Source organism: Budorcas taxicolor, chromosome 9 (genome assembly GCF_023091745.1).
Source record: "Budorcas taxicolor isolate Tak-1 chromosome 9, Takin1.1, whole genome shotgun sequence".
Lineage (NCBI taxonomy): Eukaryota > Metazoa > Chordata > Mammalia > Artiodactyla > Bovidae > Budorcas > Budorcas taxicolor.
In genome coordinates, this window is record NC_068918.1 from 62,751,973 (window position 1) to 62,779,467 (window position 27,495).

At 37.3% G+C, this 27,495-nt stretch overlaps 1 protein-coding gene across 9 annotated transcripts in view; it reads left to right on the top strand.

The window, feature by feature from the left end:
• EYA4 (EYA transcriptional coactivator and phosphatase 4) overlaps window positions 1–27,495 on the top strand; it is a 364,174-nt gene that overhangs the window by 58,164 nt on the left and 278,515 nt on the right. For all 9 annotated transcript variants that reach the window (XR_008199925.1, XM_052646010.1, XM_052646009.1 and 6 more), the window contains one exon: window positions 18,964–19,063. Coding sequence is in view for 8 of the 9 variants with exons in the window: in XM_052646010.1 (XP_052501970.1) it covers window positions 19,031–19,063 (33 nt within the window). In the remaining variant the exon portion in view is untranslated. The remainder of the gene's footprint in view (window positions 1–18,963; window positions 19,064–27,495) is intronic.

Below are 27,495 nucleotides of genomic sequence, written 5' to 3' on the forward strand. Positions count from 1 at the left end.
GGGACCCTTCCAGGGGAGTTAGGTGGGAGTTGTAAACCAAGGGCTTAAATCATAAGTTCTCAGACAGTAGAGGAGAGTTCTGCTCCACGCATTGACAGGAAGTCCAAAGAAGGCATAGCAAACCTCAAGTCTATCCAGGCACTTTATTCCTGACATTGAACAGGAAGCCTGGTAGCCCTTGAGTCATTGGAGAATAGCCAGTAAACCAGAAGTTCTGTTTTTCCAAATGAACTCTCCTTGGGTTCATAAATCAGGGAACCCCTCAGAGAATTCAAGTCACATATTTGCTTTCTCAGGTTGATTTCTTTGTACAGTGGATACAAATGTGAGACTTACCTATTTTATGAATGCTCTATGGCATAAAGTACAATTAGGCATTTCCTTTTCTCTCTCAGGTATATTCTGGCCACCACTGTCCTCCACTGCCCCAGCTCCCTTAACCTACTTGCCTCTTATGTTTTGCTGCGTACCTGGACAAAAAAAATCTACTCATCTTTCAAGGCTTAGCTCAAATAACACCTCCTCTGGGAAGCCTTCCCAAAGCTCAGGCAGAAGGAATTCTTTTCTCTCTGTAATACCATAGCACCTTATGTGGGCTATTAGTATAAGGGCACACTGTGCTGGGACTACTTTCATGTGAATCTGTCTTTTAGAGAGATTCTGAATGCACCCAGGGGCAAAACTTTATCTTTCTCGTTCTGTAGCCCCAGTGCCTGGGATACTGATGGAAATTCACTAGTTACCCTGTTGCCTACATGTCTTCAAAGGATGTACATCCAAAGCCAAACAAACTACGAAGAATGGATCCTGTTTATAGTTTGGAAGCTAATTCTGTTTTTGTATGTGATCATGGAAGCTAGTTCATTGGTTATATTTTATTCTAACTTATTGAAAGCTTTATTTGTACCAAAGTGTTACTGATATCCAGGGCTTCCTAGCAGAGGAAAAGATATGGCCACATGAACTGGTATTTTGAACAAATTGAAATTAAAACGGCAGATTCTAGTGGAGGTTTATAGTTTTCTTACCTCCAGTTTTCTTTAGAAACACTGGCGTCCTGGGTTGATTTCTGTGGAGATACATTTCACGTTATTTTGAAGAGTTTTTAGCCCTCAGAATTATGGATTTTATCCGAGAGGAAGTACGTCTTGTGTTTATGTCAATGTTTCAAAATATGGCGACCAAAAATCCTAGAGGTATCTGTTAAAAGTATATGTGGCCATTTGGTGAGAGAAATTCAGTCTGTTTTCAGGCATAATTTAGGAAGAAAAATTTCTGTTTAGTTTCTAGTGGTTTGTTTTCAGGCATTTTCCACAAAAAGATGAGCAAGACCCTTCAAAACCACCAGTTTGCTTATTTAGGGGAAGAAAGAAAGCCTTCTGGGTCCAAAAATAACATTAAATTAAAATGATTGTTTCCAATAGTTTCAGAAATTGTGGTTTTATTTCCTCGTATGAGTCATTTCTGAACGGAGTATGTGATTGTGCTACACTGTGATGAAGCCTATTTGCTGGGTTTTTTTGTAGGTCACATAATTCATCAGAGAATAGGATCAGGAGAGGAATTTAGCCTAACTCTCCATTTTGCAGATGAATCCTGAATTAGAGATGTTAAGTGATTTATTCAAAAGGAAGCTAAAAAGAGAATACTGTGCTGGAGAAACCCTAGTGCTCCCAACTCTACAACTTGCTGCCTTTTCCTTTCTTTGTTTGAGTTCAACAAGGAGTTGCAAATACTGGAATCAGACTGCCTTTGTATGTATCCTTCCGGGCCTTCCTGCCATTCATCAGCAGTGTACCCTTGGAGAAGTTATTTACTGTCCTGCTTTAGCCAGAGTTGTAGTGTGTGTCAACAGGGAGTAATAATAGTACTTGCCTCATGGAATGTTGTAAGGAATAACTGAGTTTATACCAGAAAGACACTGAAAATGCTTGTATATATATATATATACATACATATATATGCATTTAACACACACATATATATTGAATTAATTTCTTAAAATAAATTGCTGAGTATATTTAATATTAAAAAAAGGGCTGTTAACCCTGCTGAAGCAAGATTTTTTAATCAGTCTTTTTTTTAAAAAAATAAGTTATCATGTGTTTTGTAACCATATTGATATTAAAACAGATACAATAGGAGGTCCTGTGAGGGGTCTGACTGGAATAGGCAAGGAGAGAGACTTCTGAAATGCTGATAAAGCCCTTTATCTTGATCTCATTGATGGTGAGGTGTGGGTGTTGAGGTAATAAATACTTAATTGGTTGTCTACTTTTGATTTGCATATTTTACTGTGTGTATGTTATACTTTACTAAAAAGTTTTAAAATACAGGTATATTTATATAAGCTAGATGAACAAAAAGGATTTACAGTGTAGCACAGGAAACTATATTAATATCTTATAATAAACTATGAAAGAAAAGCATCTGAAAAGTACATCTATATATGCATAAATTTATATATCTCCAAATCACTTTGCTGTGTACCTGAAACTAACACAGTATTGCAAATCAACTGTACTTCAATAACCTAAAAAAATAACAGATATATTTAACACAAAAATTGGGTGTCCCTCACTTTATGTATCTCTTCCACATTCCACAAATGAGGACAAATGGTTGTACATTGGTGTACTTCCTTTTGGGCATTTTTTTCTATACACTTGGAAATGTAAGAAGTATATGGGGTTGTGCTTTATTTTTATTTTACATTTTTAAGCCAAAATAGATTATTGGTTGTCTTAAAACTTGCCTTTGATTTGCTGTATTTTGAATAGTTTTTGATATTAGTGCATGTGGTTTGGGGTACTTCTGTTTAATGTATGAATATGTTTTATACTTTAATTAATCTCTTCTTGATATATTTTTAGGTTGCTTGAAGATTTTTACTATTATAAAGTGTTGCAGTCATGGAGCTTATGTATCGTTTTGTATATCTGCCCCAAATTCCCATAGATAAAACTTCAGATGTAGGATTAATAGATGAAAGAGCATGTGCGTTTTGCATAAATGGTGCCAGAATATAAAGAGGGTCATAAAACCATGTATCCTTATGAGGACATCTTTCTCATAAAGACAAAGGCAATATTATATGCTAAGTTGAATGTTGTATTTGTGCTTTGGTTAATAAGATGGCTGATAGCAGTAAATTCCTTGAGACTCACACACTAAATGGAAGAATTCACTGATAAGAGCAATATTCTGTTAACCACATATGTAACAAATCTATGTTATATGTAGTTAATATCTTGCTTAAGGGTGGTCACTACTCCTTACGTGCACACGCATGCTTAGTTGCTCAGTTGTGTCCGATCTTGCAACCACATGACTGTAGCCTGCCAGGCTCCTCTGTCCATGGGATTCTCCAGACAGGAATACTGGTATGGGTTGCCATTTCCTTTTCCATTCCTTACATGAATGATTATTAATATATGTATTCATAGTTCTTAAACCACTTGGTAGGAGGAAAAAAACTCTGTGTGTATAATATTCATGACATGTTTTTACTTAGCACCATAAAATATTTATAAAAATTGTTCAGAGAAGCTCTGTTATTGTTGAGAACTTATGAGGCATGGTATATTTTCATTCTGTTAAGAGCCAACTATGTGCCAGGCACAGTTGTAAGCACCTTACATTTATTACTAGAGCATTTACACATGTAGATGAAAGGCTTAGACATTGTATTATGATAAATGAAATCACTCCATATTGAATGTATTATTAAATATTACCATATGTCAAACTATCAGCTGTATCTTATCGATGTTTTGATTTGTAAATCTGTGAAATGTCACAATCTAATACGAAAATTAAAGTGAAAGCATCAAAATTCAGAAAATTGCTATTCAAGTCCTAGCTAAATTATTATGACACCTGAAGTTTAAAGTGAAGTTTGTTAGTCAGTTGCTTTTCCTGTGAAAGTCTTATGTGTAGAAAGTTCTATATCCAGAATATTCAGTCTTATAATTTCTGGTTAATTAAGAGTCTGGCTAACCTTTAATGGTATCTAGTACCTTAAGAGAGTAATCCAACTCAGAATAATAGTTAACTGATTCCTCCCAGTGTTGGATAAATATTGCTATCAATTTTTGTGAGTTTTTTTTTCCTGCAGAATTTCCTGTTATTTTAAGGGATTCAATAGGACTTAGGCACATAAAACTGAAAATTATATTACTATGGGGAAACTGCTCTGTGCCTTTGAGAAAGAACTCTCTTGCTAACTTAAGTACTATATGTGTGTAGAATAGCTAACATTTTCCTCCCAAGAAATTTCATGTATGCAGTTAAAACACTCTTAAATTGATTAAGGATTTGTTATATATTTCCAGAAGCACTCAAGAGTACTTTTATGGTTATAAGAGTAGAGTGCATTAGAATGCCAGAAACCAATGAATACGCTAGAGGCCTTCAAAACCATGCCCAACATTCCTGACTTTACCATATAAACACGCGGGACAGTCTGGAAAAACAAAACAACTCCCCTTCTCCCAAATGTAGGTAAGCCTGTGATGATAACACTTCAACTGGCTTGAATATTAATTTGATACCTTTTCTGTTAGAAGTAATTTTTATTACTTAGAAAATGGAATGGCAAAGTTATAAATATGACTGATATTTATTTCTCAACTCAAGTATTATTTTTCATCAGATTTGACCAGTTACCTTTATACATTTTGGAAAGTGGATTATACAGCTACCACAGTATTTTGCCTATTAATCAGGGAAGTTAAAAAGTCTTTTATAAATGTTGAATGAAAACTCACACTGCTGTGAGGGAATTAAATTTCAAGCCATATACTCCTTTTATAGGGTGAGAAACTGAAGTATGGAGAAATTACAAGGTTTTCCCAAAGCTATACACTGAGTCATGGGAGACATGGAAATCTATGATTCTGTTTGCCTGATTCAGTCTGAAACTTCATGAAATTAAACTTTTATTTCTTGACATGTGCCTTAAGAGTGTTTCACTATTTACTTATTTGCTCATTCATTCATACATTATACAGGAAACTGTTTTGCAAGATATAGTCTTAATGTAGGGACTATAAATAATTTGAATTTATATATCATAGATATTTTCTTAAAAAAAAACTCATTGTATTTTTTTCTTTTTCATGAACATGAAAAAAAAAAAGAAAAGATTAAGACATTAAAAGCTAAGTTGAATTATCTTTATTCAGGCCACAGCAGAGTCTATAAGAGCCCGAAGCATAGACACTGCATAGCAACTCAGTTAGCTTCTTCAGGACCTAATAGAGTTTGAGTGTTTCAACAAGAACTTGGCTGAAGCCCCAGGTAGATATGGAACAGAGTAACAACCAGGAGAAACCACACCACCTCTCAAAAGTACAGAAAGGACCAGCGTCCACATCTCTAACAACAGTATCTTTATATTTACTTTAATCAAGAGGGGGCCGGTTATTCTGCTCCTCTCTCATCTTCCTGAGTTTCAAGTTTCATATTTTAAATTCTTTTTCATTGTGATCTTTTTCTTAACTAGTTTAACCAGTGTTTTCCCAAACTTGCTTCACCTGCTTCATTTTTTTTTCTCCATGCTTTAAGAGTCATATTTAAAAAGCAAATAGTATTTCTCTGAGTCAGACCTCACTTCTTGATGGAACAGCTAACACCACAAGTAGCTTCACATCAGCAGCGTATTGCATCTTCCCCCAGCACAGCACACTGTAACAGAGAATCCAAGGAATATAGGGCTGCCATCTACCCTCCACCTCTTCTCCAGAGTGTTTGCTCAACACATTTTTGGTTGGTTTGTTTTCTTGTCCTTTTCTTGCAGTCCTGAGACTTAGGACTCAGACTTGGCTCCAGCTTTATGGCTCACCAGCTCTTCCCATGTTCTTTACCAAGGTAGTCCTGAGGCCCAAGAGCCCTTGGAGCCCTGGGGACTGAACAGACCCAGGCATGGCCAAGACCTAAACAAAGGAAACTTTCCTGCAGTTTAAAGATTAGTCTTTTTTTTCTTTTTAAATTTTTCTAAAGAAATAATTCAGTGTTAAATGAACCAGCAAACAAACAAAACCCCTCGGGTCTTTCTCAAAGGAGCATTCTTATAGCTTTGAAAATTTATTGTTACTAATTTCCATTTCATCTATTTGGATTTCTTTCCCTTTTTTGGGGGGGGGGCTGGGTATGAATGTGATATTTGATATACATTCATGATGACCTGGGGGCTTCCCAGGTAGCACTAGTGGTAAAGAGTCTGCCTGCCAATGCAGGAGATGGAAGAGACATGGGTTTGATCCCTGGGTCGGGAAGATCTCTGGAGGAGGAAGTGGCAACTACTCCAGTATTCTTGCCTGGAAAATTCCGTGGACAGGGAAGCCTGGTGGTCTACAGTCCATAAGGTCATAAAGAGTTGTACACAATTGAGCAACTGCGCACACACACATCATACTGATTGATATTAATTTAATGTCAATTTGTAATTGAATGGTTTGAAAATAATGATGTACACTGACTTATTTCATATCCACCTTCCATTTAATGCATTTCTTAGGCAGTTATGCTTTTGTGGCTGACTGAATTCCCTCTTAATTCCTATTGGGAAACAAGGACTGTCTTATTAAAGATGTGGTCATATTAACTAGGGGTACTTAACTTGAGGAAAAAATATTTAGGGGTGACATAAATGATTGCACTTTTTAATATCTAGTATATAAGATACTTACTCTAGTATCTTAAGAATATTAAGATATTTCTTAATATCTAATATCTATGTATCTGCCACACATATAAAAGCAGGATTCAATTTCTGCTCTATGAGCAGACCAGAGTAGAAGTTCTGAAAAGTAGATTTTTAAGACTAATAGGTAAAGAAGAATGGAAAGAGGAGAAGTAGATGGTTCTATTCACTGAATCTAAGAAGCTTCAAGTATTGTGTCTACAAACTCATATGATCAGTCTTTTAATAAACCCCACTTACTTCTATACCCCTTATGATCCCAAGACAAAGAAGTAAGATGCTATGAATTTCATTCATAGTCTCTGTCTCTCAAAGTTTGCCTTTAAAGTCATACTTTAGGGAAGCAAAGCATGGAATTGAACTGCAACATAAAATTTATTTGAGATTATTTTCTGAATTCTTTCAGCTTTGACCTTTAGGAAATTCTTTGGATTACTAGATGCTAAATGGCAGATTTTGTAAATGTGATTCTTTTGTTAATGCAGTTACAAAGTCAGTGGATGCTTTTATACTCTGATGCTATAGGAAAATTTGGGAGAAAAGAAGATATTCAAACTTTCTTGGGAAAAAACCTTTCTTGGATGCCTCGATTAAAAAATCTGGGTAAATAAAATTCTCTTTACGTGTCACAAATTTTAGGAAGGTAAAGAGCATTACATTTAATTAAATTCTTAGCTGTTATTCTCTATAGACACAGTTCTAGCATGAAACTTGTATTTAGGGAAGTCAAATTTACTGCTATATTTTATATCTCTCATATTTACTTTGTTATATATTGGATCCCCTACTCGCAAAATAAAAAACATGATTTTCAGGTGTCACACCTCCATTTCTTTGACGTTGGTTAAGACAGAAAACTAGTGGAAAAGATAGGTTTGTGTTGTTGCTATTGTTTTTGTTTTTCTTTCTTTCTTTTATTGGGGGTGGGGTATTTCCCGAGTTTTATCTTCTACTTTACAAATTGTTTCCTTAGCTGAATCTAATCAGCTGTTTATTTCATTCATTTCTCATTTGAAATTTCAATGAATATATTTTTAAAAACACTTTTAAGGTTCTTTTCCAAATTTGTGTGTTTATTTTTTGCGATTCGTGGGTCCTTCAATTTTGTTTCTATTTCTTCTTTAATTATTTTAAGCATACTTATTATATGTATGAGATCTTTCCGATTATCATTAATCTCAAATTTTGGGGTTCTAAATCTCCTGTTGTTGCATCTATTTTCTCTGTGGTGTTTTGTTTCGTGGTGTAGCTTATCACTTTTGATGAATTTTTATTTCAGAATCCTTTATGCCCTGTGGATCAGTTTTTCATTTGCTTCCCTGGAGCCTAGGGAATTCAAATCTCTGGCTCAATCTTGATTTTAATATTTTGGATTGCGGTTTCCATGCTAGCGATGCAGTGACTATTTAGAATTACATTTGTGTGAGGCTGAGGTTTGATTTATCTCAATTATTTTCTCTTACTCTCTTCCCAAAGGCTCTTTCACCTGACAAACTTCCTTGTTGAGTTAGATGACAGGATGAGTTGTCCTAGCTTTCCTTCAGTAAAAGAGACGAACTTCTTAGACTTCCTCCTTCCTGTGTTACCTCTTGCTGTTGTTTTCTGCCCATCTTTATATATGAGCGTAAGGTCAGCCAAACAGTTATATGCAAACAGAGCAGAAAAAATTTTCTGCCCAACTTTTTCATATCGCCAGTTTCTCCAGAATCCAGGTGTGACACCTGATAATTATGTTTGTCTTACTGGTTACATATCAGTTGCGTTTGCCTTATAAAGATTTGTCTTTCATGTAATCCCACATATACATCTTTTCTCTAGGCTTCTTTCATTCGCCGTTATCAGTCCAGGTTCTCCTGATTTCTTATTTAGATTATCACAACAGCCTTCAAGCTGCCTACCCCTTAACTCCAGTCACTGGTCCCTATTTTTCATAAATTGGAGGTGGATGTATTGTTACAATTATATCATATTTACCATTCATTTTTTGTGTTTCAAAGGTATCAAAGCAGTAATAACAAAGTGTATGTATTCACTAGTATTTAGCACTTTACTCCTGCTTTTGCCAATTCAGAACTTCTCAGTATTGTGTTAACACTGAATGCCATTCCTTGCTCATGCTTTCTTTTCTGAAAATGTGTTCTCTTTCATGTACTCGTCTATAATTCTGTTACTGTAAACATCAGTCTCAGTGCTAAAGAAACCAACCACAACTTCTTTGGTATGTAGAATGGCAAACTCAAAATAGGTAAATCAAAATGTCAGAAATTGTTCATTTTTACAATCTAGTGTGAGTTCAGAAAATTGGTCCAAGACTGGTGACTTGGGCTACTAACTGCCTATATATAGATAGTTAATGCAGTTCCTGAAAATAACTGATTAGTATAATATTCTTAGTTGAACAGAGTTAAAAATTATTTTCATAGAAATCACATAAGTACAATTCTACTGTATAGAAAAAACAAAATATTGTAATTAATTATATGAAGAATGAATAAAAAAGCAGACATTTTCTTCCAGTCTGTCATTAGTAAATGGCTTACATTTTTGAAATATGTGATTTTATTTAATCCTAACAAAATATAATATAGGTCTTATTATTGTTCCTATGTGATGGATGAAGAGGATGATATTCAAAGGTATTTATGAACGATCTCAAGGCCATAGTTATCCAGTAGGAAAGCAGTGACGCACATAAAGACTTGTTTTATTCCTAAAGTCTTTACTTTGTTGATGTTGTTGTTTAGTCTTTTACAGCTTCATGAACTGTACAGGCTCCTCTGTCCATGGGATTCTCCAGGCAAGAATACTGGAGTGGGTTGCCGTGCCCTCCTCCAGGGGATCTTTCCAACCCAGGCATCAAACCTGCCTCTCCTGCTTTGCAAGTGGATTGTTTACCCAGTGAGCCACCTGGGAAGCCCCTAAGTCTTTACTAGGAGTCACTGCATTTCTATTTCCTCCAGAAAGACATTTTTTAGACTTCCAGGGTCTCAAGAGGAGAGAAGAGCAGATAGTTTATTCAGAAAGGCTCAAATAGTTCTTTTCTGTCAGGCTACATAGTTCGATGAACTATTACAGTAAATGCAGAAAGCTCCACAGTCTGTGAAAGTTGTAGTATGGGAAGAACAACAAAGGGTGCATGAGAAGGAAAGAGGGTTACAGAATATGTAGGTGTAATAAAAGTTGCCAAGCTCAGAATTCTTCGAGATGTTTCTGTGAGACTAGCTGGTTTCAATTATATCTGTGTTTTCTAAGTTGACTAGCCAACCATCAACAATTAGCAAACACAAACAAAATATAATCTCGGCTGGCCCTTACTGTCAAAAATCAAGTGATGGTAATTTATAATTTCAGGAAGATGGCTGCTATCAAATGAATCTGTATATCAGTAAGGACCCAGATGTATGTGTGCGTGCTCAGTCGCTTCAGTCGTGTCTGACTCTGTGTATCCCTAAGAACTATAGCCTGCTAGGCTCCTCTGTCCACGGGATTCTCCAGGCAAGAATACTGAAGTGGGTTACTATGCCCTCCTCCAGGGTATCTTCCTTACCCAGGGATTGAACCTGTGTCTCTTGCATCTCCTGCATTGGCAGTGGAGTTCTTTACCACTAGTGCCAGCTGGGAAAGCATAATTATCATGAAATTTGGCTTGTTATCATTTTTTAGCATGAGAAATTAACCTCATTATTTTTAAGCATTTTGTGTTAAATGGACCATTTTGCAAAATCCATGCCCTATCTTGTAAACAGTTCAAAAATAGCTCAGCATCTACTTTTTAGCTTGACTTCATTTAAGGAGATTGAAGTCAGACATTACTGTTCACCTCAATCTGTTTATTGGACACCTTTTCTGTTTTCCTTTTGTACAAGCAGGGACAAGAGTCATGTGCATGGTCACAGAATGCCCATCTTACCTTTCTGAACAGTTGGCCATAGAATTGGAGCTAGGTGTTCTTTGTGCTGTTGGCTTCCCTCTCTGGCATGCTTCCTGAGCAGCTGGAACGAGCCAGTGCCTGACCTAGCTTCAGAGACCCATTAATGAAATTTGGAGGGCAATGAGGGGAACTTGGTGCAGAGGATGTAAAGGCAGTGTCCTTCTTGACAGTTGATCCCAGCTATAATAACTCAGGAATGCAGTGGGAATAAAACTTGTTAGACCTCCTATACAATTGCAGTTTTATGTGAGACAGTCTCTTAGTAAAGGAGAGAATTTAACTGGAGATTATGAGGATTGCTCATGGAATCCAACGAAGCACTGAGCAACGATGGAGCAGGAAGAGCAGAGAGACAGTGAGGCTTCAAGAGTAACAGGATCCAGGGACTTGAATTCTGCCAGGACTTTCTTGCCGTCTCCCGTTTTTGCTTCTGTTTCTGGGTCAGCTCCTTTCTGTCTCTCCCTAGCAGATTAGCTTTTTGCTCATGGCAATAAAAAGCTCCCAAGTTTTATATGCTAGAGATTTTGCCATTGATGGAGGCGTAGCCTGGTACTTTCTTGGGCCTACATCCTAAGCCATTGGAAGGGATAGTGACGAGTCATTAGACTGAAGTAATTTGATGTCACTGGAAAGGTCCTGGGGGACTTAATGTGTTATAAGATGAATACGGGTCAGTGTGGTTTTCAGAGATGTATATGGGCTTCCCTGGTGGCTCAGCAGTAAAGAATCTGTCTGCAATGTAGGACTCGTGGGTTCAATTCCTGGAAGATCCCCTGGAGGAGGAAATGGCAATCTACTCCAGTATTCTTGCCTGGGAAATCCCATGGACAGAGGAACCTGACAGGAAACAGTCCATGGGGTTGCAAAAGCATCGGACACCACTTAGAGACTAAACAACAACAATAGGTGATAAGTACCCTCATGCAAGCAAACCTTAATTTTACACACAGATGTTTTTGAAAATTCATTTGCAATTTGATAATCTGCAAGTCAAACAATAGATTAGCTCTTCTAAATGATAGAATATAATGGAATGCCAGACACGTTACCTTGGTCCAGAAGACTTTTCGTGTGTAATAAATCCTCTGAAGCCCCCACCTAGAGTAGAATGGGGGCTGTGCCAGAGGTTATGGACAGAACTATCCACACACTTCCATCTCCACTGCAGAATCTTCACAGGAGCTAGAACAAGAGTTTGGGTGGGGTGCAATCTTTATATCTTACCTTAAGAATGTACTAGACATTTGGGCTTCCCCGGTGGCACTAGTGGTAAAGAACCTGCTTGCTAATGCAAGAGAAGTGGGTTCGATTCCTTTGGGGGTAAGATACCCTAGAGAAGGGCATGGCAACCCACTCCAGTATTCTTGGAGAATCTCATGGACAGAGGAGCCTGGTGGGCTATAGTTAATAGGGTCGCAAAAACAGCTGGACATGACTGAGCAATTTAGCAGATAGGCACGCATACTAGGCTTTTGGAAGATGGGTGGGGGAATGTAGTCTCTTTCCTTCTTCTTTTTCCTTTGCACTGCAGAAGCAAACATAGCCTCTACTGTGCATGCACCCTCATAGGAGACTCCTGGTGGAGTTCCCAAGCTTTGGCCGCAGAGCAGTGTGATGGTAGTGATAGGATGAAGGGATGCCAAGGACTGTGGAATAAAGCCTGGACTGCAGGGAGAAGGAAGATGGAGCTCTCCCTAAATTTCTACTCTGGTCCATGGCCCCAGGGAACAAAAGCAGCTGACTTCTGGTCACCTGACATGGGTCATTTTGGCAGAGTGATGTACTGCCAGAGCTGCAGTAGCACCAATGAAAGAATGGTTTATCCCAAGGAAGGGGCAAAGCTCCGGACTGTTTGAAGAGAATATAATCAGATCTTTATTTTAAAACTATCACTCTGACTATGCCGTGAAAAATGAGGTTCAGGGAGCAGGATGGAGGGCCCTTAGGAAGCTGCTGCTTCAATGTAGGGAAGGTGATGGCTTGAACTACTATAGTATCTGTGAGGAGAGAAACATGGAAGGATTTGAATGAACTCCATGGGGTATTGCTAGGTCATTTATTGAATATGGAGAGGAGTGACAAGGAGTCAGTGACAGGTGTTAAGCTTTAATGATCAGTGGGAGGCCTTGCCATCTGTATATATAGTCCAGCAGAATAGCCCCCCCCACCCTACCCCCTGCAGCTTCTGTCTTAGTTCCATGCCAGCTCTGAAACAGGGAGCACCCCTTCACCCTTCACATTTGCCTTTAGCCAGAGTAAGGGCTTCCCAGGTGGTGCGAGTGGTAAAGAATCTGCCTGCAATGAAGGTGATTGATGAGACTCAGGTTCTATCCCTGGGTCAGGAAGATCCCCTGGAGGAACAAATGGCAACCCACTCCAATATTCCTGCCTGAAGAATTCCATGAACAGAGGAGCCTGATGGGCTACAGTCCATGGGGTCTCGAATAGTCGGACATGACTGAGCGCACACACACACACACACACACACACACACACCCCCACAAGGGAAAGCATGCCTGGATAGTCTAGTTTTTATTGGTGGTTTGCTTAGAAAGACAGAGGATTAGGGTTACATCACACAGACTCCACAAGCTCTTCCTACTTCTTTCAGCATCTTCTCTTTCTTGAAAGCACAGTGTCCTTTCTGTGCCATTTCTAAGTCTAAATATCTCATGCCATTTCTGAGAGATGTTTTTAATATTTGACATATAATCTCATTATATGTTTAAATTAGAAGATTTGATGATTTTTTAAATTCTGATTTTCCATGGGACAGGAGTTTCCACCTTATGTCTAGGGCAGAGTTCAAGAAAAGGATATGATCAATTTTCTGTATGTTGAAAACCTAAGTTCAGAAGAAATAATCTAATATAGAATGAGTGAGGTCGCTGTGATTTCTGTTCGAAATTTACCATTTTGGGGAGAATGGCCTTGAAATAGAGCTTGGAACTAAATTATTGCCTCATAAAACAGCGTGAGGTTACTGTTATTCCTTAATTTTATATCTTTATTATGAGGTAATACTTCTCTTATTTGATTTAAAGAATGTTCTTGTCTTTTTCTCATGTATTTGTGAATACTAAATGTTAAAGGACTTAGCATAACTACCATTGCAAAATTATGATGTAAAATAATACTGTGTCTGCAATTAGCCCAGGTAGTTTTACTTGGTCCAGTCATATAAAATCACTGGGCTCATAATATTTTAGTACTTTAGAGTGTTTGGCAAAGAAATAAATTCATGTTACCGTAAAACAGTTAAACTAAGTAACAATCTCAATTTTAAGGAAATATAAAGAAAAGTATTATGTTGTAACATGGAACATTGATGCAAATAACTCCCCAACTGGAACATTAAGTAGATTCTGAAGCAGTGGTTAACAGAAAAAGGCTAGTCTTTGCTTTATTCTCTTACTCTTCAACAGTTTTCTGGCTGTCTTAATGTTTAATTTCACTTGACTTAGCACCAGTGCCCAGAGATGGTGGTCCTTCTAGAATATGATCAGTTCTTTCCTAGTGATCAATATCCTTAATTTAATTCTTGTGTATCTTTTCTGGAAATACTATGTTTTCAGTTAAATTGCTCAGTTGTGTTCGACTCTTTGAGACCTATGAACTGCAGAACGCCAGGCTTCCCTGTCCATCACCAATTCCTGGAGCTTGCTCAAACTCATGTCCATCGAGTTTGTGATGCCATCCAACCATATTATCCTCTGTGATCCCCTTCTCCTCCTGCCTTCAATCTTCTACATTTAAACCTTGATCACATCTTAATATTATTTTAGTGTGATCATTGTACATGTGTTTTGGGTTAAATTGTTTTTCCCAAAGGATAGGTTTAAGTTCTAACCCCCTTACTTAGGAATGCTACCTTACTTGGAAATAGGGTCTTTGTAGATGTAATCGAGTTAAAATGAGATTTGACCAGATTAGAGTGGGTTCTAGTCCAGTGGCTGGTGTACTTGTAAGAACAGGGAAATTTGGACAGAGAGACACACATACAGAAGAAGTTCTTTGGAGAGATAGGAGAATATTGTGTGATGGCCACACTAAGATGCATCTACAAGGCAGGGGATGCTAAGGATTGCTGGCAAACACCAGAAATTAGGAAGAGACAAAGAATGATTCCTCTCTAGAGCCTCCAGAGACGGCGTGAATCTTCCAGTGTGCTAATTTAGGACCTCGTACTGTCAGAACTATGAGAGAATAGATTTCTGTTGTTCAAGCCACCTAATCTTAGTACTTTATAACAGCAACTTTAGGAAACTAAAATGACATACTATGTTATAAATAAATAATAGGCTACATTTGATTATAATAGTCATCTTATAATAAGTATTTTATTGTTGTGTATGTGTGTTCAGTTGCTCAGTTGTGGCTGACTCTTTGTGACCCTGTGGACTGCATAAGATAATTCTTTACATATGTAAAAGGTGCAATTTGTTATTTTACTGACATATTCTTTTGAAGATACTTAAAATATCTAGTCTGCCAGGCTCCTCTGACCATGGAATTTTCTGGGCAAGAATACTGCAGTGGATTGCCATTTCCTTCAGGGGATCTTCCGAACACAGGGATCAAACCCAGGTCTCCTGCGTTGGTCGCAGATTCTTTACCATCTGAGCCACCAGGGAAGCCGAAAATTTAATATTGAGATTAGTCCACCAGGTACTGTGTCAGGCAAAAAGGAAAATACCTGGTGAGCTAATCTCAATATTAAATTTTTTGAAAAGTTACAATATTCTACCTGAAAAGCACAGCATTTTTCTTAAAACAGCCACATATTTGAGATAGAATTTTCAAAATTAAGATATATGGCTGTTTACACTTTTTGTTTGCATTGTCATATACATTATGTGTGATTTCATCCATTAATTTTGTCATTCAGTCAGTCAATATTTGTTAACCATGTAATGCTCGCCAGACACTGAGATAGGTGCTGTAGATGACACTAATAAATAGGATAAAGAATACTTGCCTTAAAGAAATTACTCTGGTTTTGAAATTTATTTCCTAGAGAAAGACACAGAGTTCATTTGAAGATAGAGTCTACTACTTGGAAAATTCCCATTCATTGTTCACTGATCTTGGGAAATCATTTTAGCATCATTTGGTTTTACTTATTCTGTCTTCCTGTATTACGGTGGAAAAAAAATAAAATATAAATTTATTGCAAACAGGCAATAAAATCAACAATAATCAAAATATGTGAAGACAAAGACATAATTCTTTATCAAATTATGTATATTTTTAATGTTTCTTTTTAACTAATACCCAAATACACGCTAAACTTACATTAGTATTAGCATAGCTAAAATTTTGTGTTCCGATTTTTTTAAATTACTGTATAATCAGTATTTTTTGCTTTTCATGTCATTTTTATAATTGTACTTTGGGGTTTTGCATTTATATTACATTTATTGACCATTATTTGTTTAATTGATGCCTGCAAAGATGAAACTACATCTAATTTTTTTTTATCATGAATGCCACTGTAGTGAATACCTTGTCACTTTTGGAAGGAACTAGTTTACTCCCTAGGAAAGTCGATACATTGGGTAAAAGAGTTTAGACATATTTTAAAATGCAGTGACAGACGGCTTTCTAAAAATATTAGAAAACTTGGCATTATCAGTGGCAGTTGAATGAGGACACCATTTTCACTGTATCCTTTCTGACACTGAGTATTAATATTTAAAATGGTTAGTTATTGAAGATATGTATAGGAATCCAAACTGTATACTTGTTGCTTAAGTTTGCATATTGGCAACTGTGAAAGTGAATACTTTTTCAAATATTTATTTATTACTTACATTTTAAATAATGATTTTTCATAACTTTGCTTAGTCATTTAATAGTTCCTTAAACCTTGTCTTAGCAATATTTTTGTTTTTAAAGTCATCTTTGTAGTATTTATTGAAGATATTTTTTATAATCTGTTGTATCTTTCTATTTTGCGGGCTATTTTTCTCTATTCAGAAATAAAAAGTTTTGGTTTTGTTTTTACATAGCTGAATTTAGTGTTTCTTCCCTTGATACTCTGGTACAGTATTTTTGCCATTCATCTTACCTATCTATTAGATGAAAAGGAACATCAGATTCCCCCTTTAAGAGAGTGCTTGGCTAATTTATTGTCCAGGTAGTAGGGAGAAAATAGCTGTAAAGGAAATAATCCATCACAGTTTCTTCCTGCAAGAGAGAGGAAGGGCTCATGATGCTGGCAGGTGTAGAATCTTAGCAGTTTAACATCGGTTGGACTAGTGGCCACATTGCCTAAGTTGTGCACCTTATCCAAGGCAAGGGTGGGCCAGAGTGATGGGGCCAAGGATCAGGAGGTCCGCTTGAATGGGAGGAGCAAGCCAGAGATCAGCAAGAAGCAGGACAGGGAGGGAAAACCAGGTGTGATGCGAGGGTCTGTAAGGAGATGGGGGAGAGTGGGAGAAGAAAGACGAAGATGCGAGGTGAAAAGGAAAAAGCTGGGCTTTTTCCCATCACCATTTCTCAGGGTCACCTCCAACACAAAGAGTGACATCTTTAAATCTAGAACTCCCTGCCTACCTATCTTCCTAAATTCAGATGTATACTGTAACACCTTTCAGTGTGTTAATAATATCTACGCTTCCTCATCCCCACCTTAAATGCCCTTTAAAATAGTGCTTTTCTTTAAAAATGACACCTTTCTGGTTTTGGAGTAATTGTAATCAGTTTCTTACTGAGACTGTCACAATACTTACATATAAGTTGCCATTCCCATTTTAATGACTTCTAAAATTATAAAAATTTAAATTAGAGAAAATTTTAGAAAAGAATCTTTGTGTCTCTGTGTTTGTGTATATGTAAAACAGTGTACATTTTAAAACATCTTATGTTCTAATAAAGAAAGTAACTGGTTTATTAAAGACTGTACTGCAGGGCAAAAAAGAAAAGAAACTAAAACCATGTCTCTCTAGTTGTAGTAGGGAATACTTAAAACCAAGTAAAACCCCTCCAATGTAAAGTGAGTTGGGAACATATTGTTTCTACAGACTGGAATATTTATTTTCCACTTAAATGATATCTTTGAAAACTTTTGATGTCTCTAAATATTCCTTAAAATGTAAGTTTAATAATTTATATCTGTGTTTATGCCTGTAATGAACACTTCTTTTATAGAGATCTTTTTATAAACTCATATTCTTTTAATTTTATTTTAGAATTAGACTATGAAGGGCTAGAAATGTATCATTACTCATTTAAAGTACATTTCATAGATTAGTGAGCTAGAACATTGTTTTGTTGTGATTGACCATTTTTCTGTAGGAGTGCACATGCTTTTCTGTTTAGATTGTAAGAGCTCTTTATTATGTCAAGGACATTAGCTTATTATGTTTGATATTTGCAGAGATACTTTTATATTTTCATGTATCTTTTAATTGTGACTGTGTGTGGGGGGGTGCGGAACTCAAGGAGGTGTTTGGCTTTTTTTGTGTTATATTCCATTGCTTCTATTATATAAGTCTTCTCTATATGGGAATTTAAAATATATATGCCTGTTTTTCTTAGAGTATATTTAGACTTCAGTTTGCCTGGAAAGTTTTTAATGTATTATATCAAGTAAAGATGAACATTTTTTGAGTAGTTTACTGACCAGTTTTCCTTCTTATATATTTCTGTACCACCTTTTTATCATGATAGTCTTATTTTCATTCTTTTTAAAAACTTGTGCATGCATTTTATCACATTATATTTTTTAGAACAGAATTTGATCATCTGGCAATTAAGACAAATTTTCCTGTAGTATAGAGCTGTCATATTAAAATACACATTATATTTTTTCAATATTATATTCTTTTGAAAATGAATGGTTAATGCAGACTTTTGGAGAAGGAAATGGCAACCCACTCCAGTATTATTGCTTGGAGAATCCCACGGACAGAGGAGCCTGGCAGGCGACAGTTCATGGGGTCTCAAAGAGTTGGATACAACTGAGCAACTAACACAAAACACAGACTTTGAATTTTTAATCTGTCAATTGCTTAATGACAGACCTCTCTCAGCAAAATAGCACACTGGGTGTTTACTCCACCCTGGATCTCTGAAGTTGTCCTCAGATACTTTTGTTTATCTGCAGAATGCCTAATTAGCTGTTTACTTATCTCAGTATTACTATGATGTGATTTTCAAGGTCATCATTTCTATCAGATATGGGAACAATACTAAGAAATTTTGTTCTTGAAAAATAATGTCTCTACAGATTATCACATGAATCAAAGTTTTAGTAATTTTACAAATAATTTAAAAGATAACTTTTTCATTTTTCCACTTTGTTTTCATTGTTTTGTTTCAGATTGTCCATTTTTAATTGGAGGAAGCTGCTTCTACTTGGGGGGTGGCAGGAGAAGTAAGAAAACCACATGGAAGACTCCCAGGATTTAAATGAGCAATCCGTAAGTCGTAATTCAATCTCAGTTTTACTGAAAAATGTTGTGGTAAGACGACTCAAAATCATACTGGAAGGGATATATTGTAAAAAGCAAGTTTTTGTTAAACATATTTTTAGTCAAATTTTGAATCCTTTTTCAAGATCATAAAACATGCCTTTGGAAATGTATACTGTTTCTGCTTAATGATATCATATTTTGAGGTCTTCCTTGATTGTCTACTTGTAAAGACAGTGATAGAAAGATGAGGGCATTGAAATCGTGCGAAGTGTTTTTTTATTGTCGAAACAGTTTTACACACCTCCTTTATTGGGTTCTATTCCAGAGGTACTTGGATGGTGCATGTGGGGTTGAATGCCAGAAGTATGAAAAGTGAAGCATATCACTTGCATGCCTATTGTTCACTTTGAGGATGGCAACCACAGTCCTGAAGGGATTTCCTTATTTTGCTAAGGTCTTTGCAGGGCTTCCTTGTGGCTTAGCTGATAAAGAATCCACCTGCAATGTGGGACACCCGGGTTTGATCCCTGGGTTGGGAAGATCCCCTGGAGAAGGGAAAGGCTGCCCACTCCAGTATTCTGGCCTGGAGAATTCCATGGACTGTATAGTCCATGGAGTCGCAAAGAGTCAGACATAACTGAGCGACTTTCACTTTGCCCAGGGAGGAATGCACGAGGTTGGTGGCAACCATTCTAAAATTCAGATTTCTCAATGGGAAAGGACTTATATGGCCTTTCCTCCTAATTTATTAGTAGTGTCTTTGTGATACTAGTCCTTCAGCGTGTGCAGTGGGAGTCAGTGGGAGGTTCTCCCTTCACTCCCCACTCCCACAGTACCGTCAGTTGCATCCCAGCTGTTCTGCCCACAGACAATTAGTGATGTCACAAATGAGGAGATGTATATTTACCATGTGTGTATTATTTGCTTGTATGATCATGACTAGATCTTAGAATCTTATGTTCCCATTAGGCAACAAAGGACAGAATATTTGTTATAATAATATGGTTCTGGAAATGATTTCTGAAATGAGTTCAATTTTAAAATTCAGAGTAATGTGCGTTCTGATATATAGATGTCGTTCCAAGTTAGTTTGTTTTCTATTAGTGTTTCATTTAAATGACATGATAATCGAGTTTTTAATTTATAGACAGATATGACCATTGTCTAATGTCTTTATATATTATTATTTAATTTCACCTGGTATCATTGCAAGAAAAATTTAGCAAAAAATTACAAAGACCATTAAAAAATTCGTCAAATAGTAGAGGTTATTCCTCAAAAAAATGCCTGAGTTTTTACAAAAGTAGACAAAAGGCAATAGGGAAGCAGGGGCTTCAAAGTAGTTTTTTTAAATGCTGGTTATTGAACTTAAATATTAGTAGCATGGGCTCTAGTGAAACGGGTGGTACACAGCATGATGATACGTCACTCATGCCATTCACTGCCTGTCTTTTGATCCCAGTGGTATCTGAGGTCTGTAAGTGTGACCATGTACCTGAGTGAATGATGACGTCATCTTAGTGGCGATGCTTCATGAGAGGGCTACTGTCTATCTGTACTTTGTTCTGACACACCGGGCATTACTTAAAAGTTTGTGTCCATCTGTGTAAGAATATGTGTGTGTGTGTGTGTGCATGCATGCGTGCACGTGTGAGCTAGATTGACCTACTGTCCCTGTTTTCCGGGGACCCAGGAGTTTCCTGTGACTTGGAACTTTCAAAGCTAAAGCCGGTAGAGTCCGGGCAAACCAGGATGACCCAGTTAATTAACTTAGGGTGTGTGTGTGTGTATACTTAAGAACAAATTTTTGATTCAGCACAATTAAATGAAGCTAAAGACAAGATAGTCTTAGGTTTAACAGTAGAGTGAGGTTATTATACAAGATGCTTCATATCACCTTTTATAAAATGAAACCCAACCCCTGTAAATCGTATAGGTTTTACTCCTAGTGATATTTTAATGCTGTGGAATTTGGTATTAAAAAAAAAATTAAGTTCTTGGTGTTGTTCATGTTCAGCCAGGTTTGATAATCAGAAATATTGAGTGACTGACCTTCTGGTCTTTCAGCTTAAACCCAGCTGCTGAATTGGTGGTAGGAATGGGAGAGATTTCGAGAGAAGAAAAGATTGCTCTCATTCTCCTTTCTTTTTCTCCTTCCCCAGTACTAAACTCTCCCCCTGCAGATGATGATCTGATCAGAGTCAGAATGGAAGCCTCTGCTATCTGGTTATCAGGAGTGGGTTCGTCTCTTTTAACCCACAGGAAATGTGAAGTTTGTGTTAAGGGTTCATGGCTTAATGGCTTTAATTTTGTAAACATCATAAATCCTTCTCCTTCAGCATCCTTAGACTTAGCAGAACATGCAGGCCAATCTGTTCATCTTGTGCATGTGTAAAGGGATGCTTGGGACTATTAAGTCCCAAGTCAGAGTTGGGACTTCACAACAGTCTTCTGACTCCAAGTCCAAAGCTTTCCCCATTACATCCACATGCCTTAAATGCATCTGAATTTTCCTGTTTGGACTTTCATCACCATAGAATAAACTCTCATTAGGGTGAAATGATTCCTACTTGAATGAAATCTTTAAATGACTTTAAATCTTGCAGAGTGTATTGATTAATGTCTCAAAGCTTTTTGAAAAAATGCTTGGCATTTATTAAGATATAGGATAAATAGGCTGAAATTTTTAAAAAGTTCATGATAAAATGAGAGAATTTACTTATATCATAGCTATTTTACTTCAAAAAAAAGTTTTTTCTCTAGGCATAGATGTAGCAAGAGGTGTCATTTATTGCACATTTTATGCTCATTTAGCATTTTCTGTATACTGACTTCAATCCTTACCATATCCTTGCTTCGTGTTTGTTATGGTCACCATTTTACAGATAAGAAAACTGTGGCATAGAGAATATTAAGGTCAACCAGCTTTTAAGTAGCAGAGATTAGAATCGAACCTATATTTCAGTTCAATGGTTCAGTTGTGTCTGACTCTTTGTGACCCCATGGACTTTAGCACGCCAGGCTTCCCTGTCCATCACCAACTTCCGGAGCTTACTCAATCTCATGTCCATCGAGTTGGTGATGCCATCCAACCATCTCATCCTCTGTCATCCCCTTCTCCTCCCGCCTTCAATCTTTCCTAGCATCAGGGTCTTTTGCAATGAGTCATTTCTTCGCATCGAGTGGCCAAAGTACTGGAGCTTCAGCTATTTTTATCTGGCCCTAAAATCAGTTGGTTTTTAATGAGTATGTGTGTTCATTCTTGCAAATTCAGCTGCCTTCCAGGAGACATAGCTGCCTTGGAGCACAAGGGTCTGTACACTCAGCAGATAAAAACTGAACTGAACCTACCAGCTTTCCTCTCCCAGTTTTTCCCCTTACTCCTCTCTTCCATCTCAGTGGATGGCATCATCAGCTACTGAGTAAGTTCATTTGGAAAACTGGAAGTCATCCTTTTCTCCTTCAAGCCCATTTCAAAATCCTATCATTCTTAATTTTTAGTATCTCTCAAAGTTGTTCTTTTGGTTCCAAATCCTTATTTTGGATCTTTATTTTTATCTCCTGTATTTTTCTGCTTTAAGTTTTTTCTAGAGTGGTCTTCCTAATTTACATATCTGAGGTGAAATTCACTCAGTCCAGTCGTGTCCAACTCTTTGTGACCCCATGGACTATATAGTCCATGGAATTCTCCAGGCCAGAATACTAAAATGGGTCGCCTTTCCCTTCTCCAGGGGATTTTCTCAACCCAGGGGTTGAACCTAGATCTCCTGCATTGCAGGCGGATTCTTTACCAGCTGAGCCACAAGGGAAGCCCAGGAATACTGGAGTGGGTGCTCTCCCTTCTCCAGCGGATCTTCTGGACCAAGGGATTGAACAGGGGTCTCCTACATTGCAGGTGGATTCTTTACCAACTGAGCTTTCAGGGAAGCCCTTTACATATCTAATCCCATCCTTATTCTACTTAATAACCTCCACAGGCTCTTTCTTGCCTTCCAGAGAAAAATCCAAAGTGTGTAGTAAAGCACTCAGACTTCATTGCTTGCCTGTGTCTATAGTTTTAGTTTTGGCTTCTCTTGGTTCCCTGAATCTCGCAGGCTCTCTTTGGTTTCTATGTCTTTGCTAGTACTCTAGCCTCTTCCCAGATGAGCTTCTTCCTCACTGGAGAACATGCAAATCTTGAAGACTTGCTACGGGTTTCACTCCCTCGAGTAAGGCTCTCAGGTTTCCTCCTTCTTTCCCAGGCAGTCAGCTGCACTGGGTCAGGGTCCCTGCTCTGTGCTGCTGTACCCTTTGGCATTTACCTCTCTACCCCAGGACTTACCCCACAGAGCTGAAATCTTATCTGTTTATTTGCCTCTCTACTAGATTATAAACTACTTAAGAGTAATAATGGGTCTTGATCACCTTGTATCCTTCCTTCTTAGCACAATTCTTACTGACATTCAATAAATGTTTTCTTCAAAGGCTTTTATATACTGTTAGTAAGGTGTGTTAGTGAATAGCTTGACAAATTTTAGAAAGCCAAGATGTTGTTCTCAGAATGGATTTACTGACTCATGAATTCATATATCACTTATTTAAAACAGTTGTGTATAACATGTAACACTAGTTTTTAACAGCATGTGATCAAAATAAATTTTGGTCCTTAGTATTTTTTTTTTTTTTTTTTTTGCATTTATCTGGATTACTTTTGGAGAAGGCAATGGCACCCTACTCCAGTACTCTTGCCTGGAAAATCCCGTGGACAGAGGAGCCTGGTGGGCTGCAGTCCATGGGGTCGCGAAGAGTCGGACACGACTGAGTGACTTCACTTTCACTTTTCACTTTCATGCATTGGAGAAGGAAATGGCAACCCACTCCAGTGTTCTTGCCTGGAGAATCCCAGGGACGGGGGAGCCTGGCGGGCTGCCGTCTATGGGGTCGCACAGAGTCGGTCATGACTGAAGCGACTTAGCAGCAGCAGCAGCAGGATTACTTTTTGCAGTCTGGTTTAGAGGATCTCGGAAATTTTAAGAGGTAAACAATTAAAGTGCAATTTAACTTTCATATTTGAAGAACTTTATAATTACTTAGAAGCAGTTTGTTATATCCAGTTATAGCTCACTACAGTTTTTAATGACATGTTGCTCTTATTAATAGAAATAAACATGAATATAGATTATGCAGAGCAGTATTTATACTAACAATCAGAAATTCCTTTGATACTCTGAAATATATTCTTTGTATTCAAATAATAACTAATCAGTATTTATGTTTTTATAGCTCCTAGAGTATCCTTACACACTGAAAAATTTTAGTCTTTTTTAAAGTTTTCCACAGATTTTTTTCTAGTCTGACTTATTTATATCAAGGTGAGAGGTCAGTTGGCCTAAATTTACCATCAAGCTGGAAGGTTTAAAAAAATATTGTTTATAAGTTTAAGTACTATATGTTACATAGTAAAATGTTAGTGTTTACTAAATAAAATGAGGTAAAATGAATTACAGTTTATGATACAATTGCATTCCCTAATATTAAAATTTAAGGGCCTGAATTTTCCTACATTATTACTGAATCAGTTAACTTACATTACTAATGACATATTTCGATTAGTGAGGTCTGAATTAAGTCACATCCCTTGGATTCATATTTTACATCATGGGTTTCAGCAGTATTTTGAAGTTCATGTATATATGTATATGTAGACATAACTAGTGTTTATTTTCTAGCATCAAGCCTGCCAATTTAATAATACATATTAACATTCCAGAGTTAGCTTAATAAACTAACCTCTTTTGTGTCTGTCTTTCACCCCTGGACTACCAAATGACTTTAGAATTATTCCTCAGCTCTTTATTCTTAGAGATTCTACAGTATCATTTTTGCCTGTAGCCACTAGATCATCTTTAAAACCTGAACTGCTCTCTGAGCTATTTGGACAGGTTTTTAACTGTTGTATGGAATTGAATATACCAACAAACTTCCCATGTCGATGTAGAGCTTCAGAATCAACAGCTTCTGTCAGTGTTTCAACTCTATGCAAGAAAAGAATTATTTTTATTAGTTTCAGTTTAAAATCACTTTTTCATTTTTGGTAGTAAAGCATTATCAATATCTAGAGATCCTAGTAGTCTTCTATTGTTTTTTATTTTGGATAGTCTAATCAATTTAAGCATCATGCACACAGTGTATTTTATTCAGATATAGCCAAAATCAGCTTATTTGGTTTTGAGGCTACAAATCTGTTTGGAAGAACCTGGCCTTTTAATTAGTCAAAAGAACCATATTTATAACATGTAATTTTTATACCATCCAACTAGACAATGTACTTCAGAATTCAACAGAATTCTGCTTAAAGTTGAGTCAGTTTCAGAATTGATGTAGCTCCCAATTACCAGTTATAGCTTTACTTCACAATTAGATAAAAGAGTACCTAAATGGCGAAATTACCAAGAAGTGTCTTTAAGACATCAGACGTACTGAAGCATCTGAAAACCATTTATGTTGATGAAAGCAGGTAAGACAGTGTGTGCAGCAGCATGGATTCTGGAGTAAGAGCTGGCAAGCTCACACTTCATCATCATAGCTTTCTAGCTGTCACAACCTTGTCACAGTGCAACTTGATTTCAAACTATTTAACCAAAAGGAAAAGATTTTTAAAATATGGAGGGAAATGTAGGTTATTCCACTATGATTGGACGTCAGCCACACAATTGTCATGGCTAAATCTTTAGAACAGGGAGTGGAAAGATAGCAGAATGTATTAAAATTAGTAATAATTCAACACATTTGATTAAACCAATAATTACTGTTTACTCTCTGTCAGGAACTTTGCTAAAGTTTAAACGATTAGTATATTACAACTTCTGTCCTGCCCAAGCTTTAGCTTAATATATGGTTGTAAGTTGTTAAGTTCTAGAGTTATCAATAGTTTAAAATGAAATTTGGGCAATGGCTACTGATTTACTCAATGAGTATTTGTGAGGAGCTGCTATATTTGAAGCATGGTTTTAAATGTTGGAGATACTCAGTGGACAAAATAGACAAATATGATTCTCATGGAGTTTATTGTACTTTAGCAGGGAGAGATGAACAGGAAAACAATATTAGATACTAGAAAGAAATAGTGCATCCAGAAAAACCAAATAAAGCAGGGAGAGGGACAGGACATTCTGGAGCTAAGGTGTGTGGGTGGGGCAAGGTGTGGGCTTTGAAGAATAGTCAGGGGGGCTTCCTAAAGGAAATCAGTCCTGAATATTCATTGGAAGGACTGATGCTGAAGCTCCAATAGTTTGGCCACCTGATGTGAATAACTGACTCATTGGAAAAGCCCATGATACTGGGAAAGATTGAAGGCAGGAGGAGAAGGGGATGACAGAGGATGAGATGGTTGATTGGCATCACTGACATGATGGACATGAGTTTGAGCAAGCTCCAGGAGTTGGTGAAGGACAGGGAAGCTTGGCATGCTGCTGTCCATGGGGTTACATGGACATGATTGAGCGACTGAACTGAACTGAAGCTGTCACCGAGAAGACGGCATTGTGCAAAGACTTGAAGGAGCCACCTGGGTATCTGGGGAAAGTGAGTTTTGGTTAGAAGGAACAGTAACTATGGAAAAAGTGAGATGGCACCAAACCTGATATGGTCAAGGAATAGAAAGGAGGCCAGTGTTGGTGCCAGTAGTGGGGTGGTCAAGGGGAGAGATAAGGAAGTGATCATGATGGGAGTGTGCAGGTGAGGAGAGAGATTGTGTAGACGTGTTTAGGCCATTATAAGAGCTTGAGCTTTTCTCTGAGTTACATGGGAAATAATTTGAGGGTGAGCTTAGGGATGTCATGATGAGACTTAAGTTTTTAAAAGATCAGAATGTCTGCTGTGTTGAAAATGGTCTCTTTGAGGTCAAGAGTAGAAACTGGGCTATTCTAAACATTCAGATGTGAAATGGACAAGATAACAGTAGAAGTAGTGAGAAATGGTTGAATTCAGGATATGGTTTGAACCTAGAGCTGAGAGGACTTGCTGATAGGTTGGATGTGGATTGTGAAAGAAAGACCTTGACTTCCAGGTCTTTGTCCTGAGCAGTGGGAAGGATGGGGTTAGGCATTTACTGAGATGGATTGAGTTAGAAAGAACAGGTTGAGCCTGGAGATCAGGAGTTCAGTTTTAGACCCGGCAACAGAGTTATTGCTATGCTTTCACCAATTCTGTTTCATACTTTTTTCTGGTGCATCTGAGACTATCCTTCCTGGACTCCTTACCCTTAGACAGGGTGGTATAGCTAGTTTAAGGGAAGAGATGTACGCGTTATTTCCAGACTGAGGCAGTGAGAAACCTGTGCCTGATTCTGTAGTCTCTCTGTTTGCCTAGAGTTTGGAAAATGAGGAGGAGGTGACAGGTAAAGATGGTTGGTCTCCAAGATGGAGGAAGACTCAATTGTGGAGTCCCTGCATGAAGGA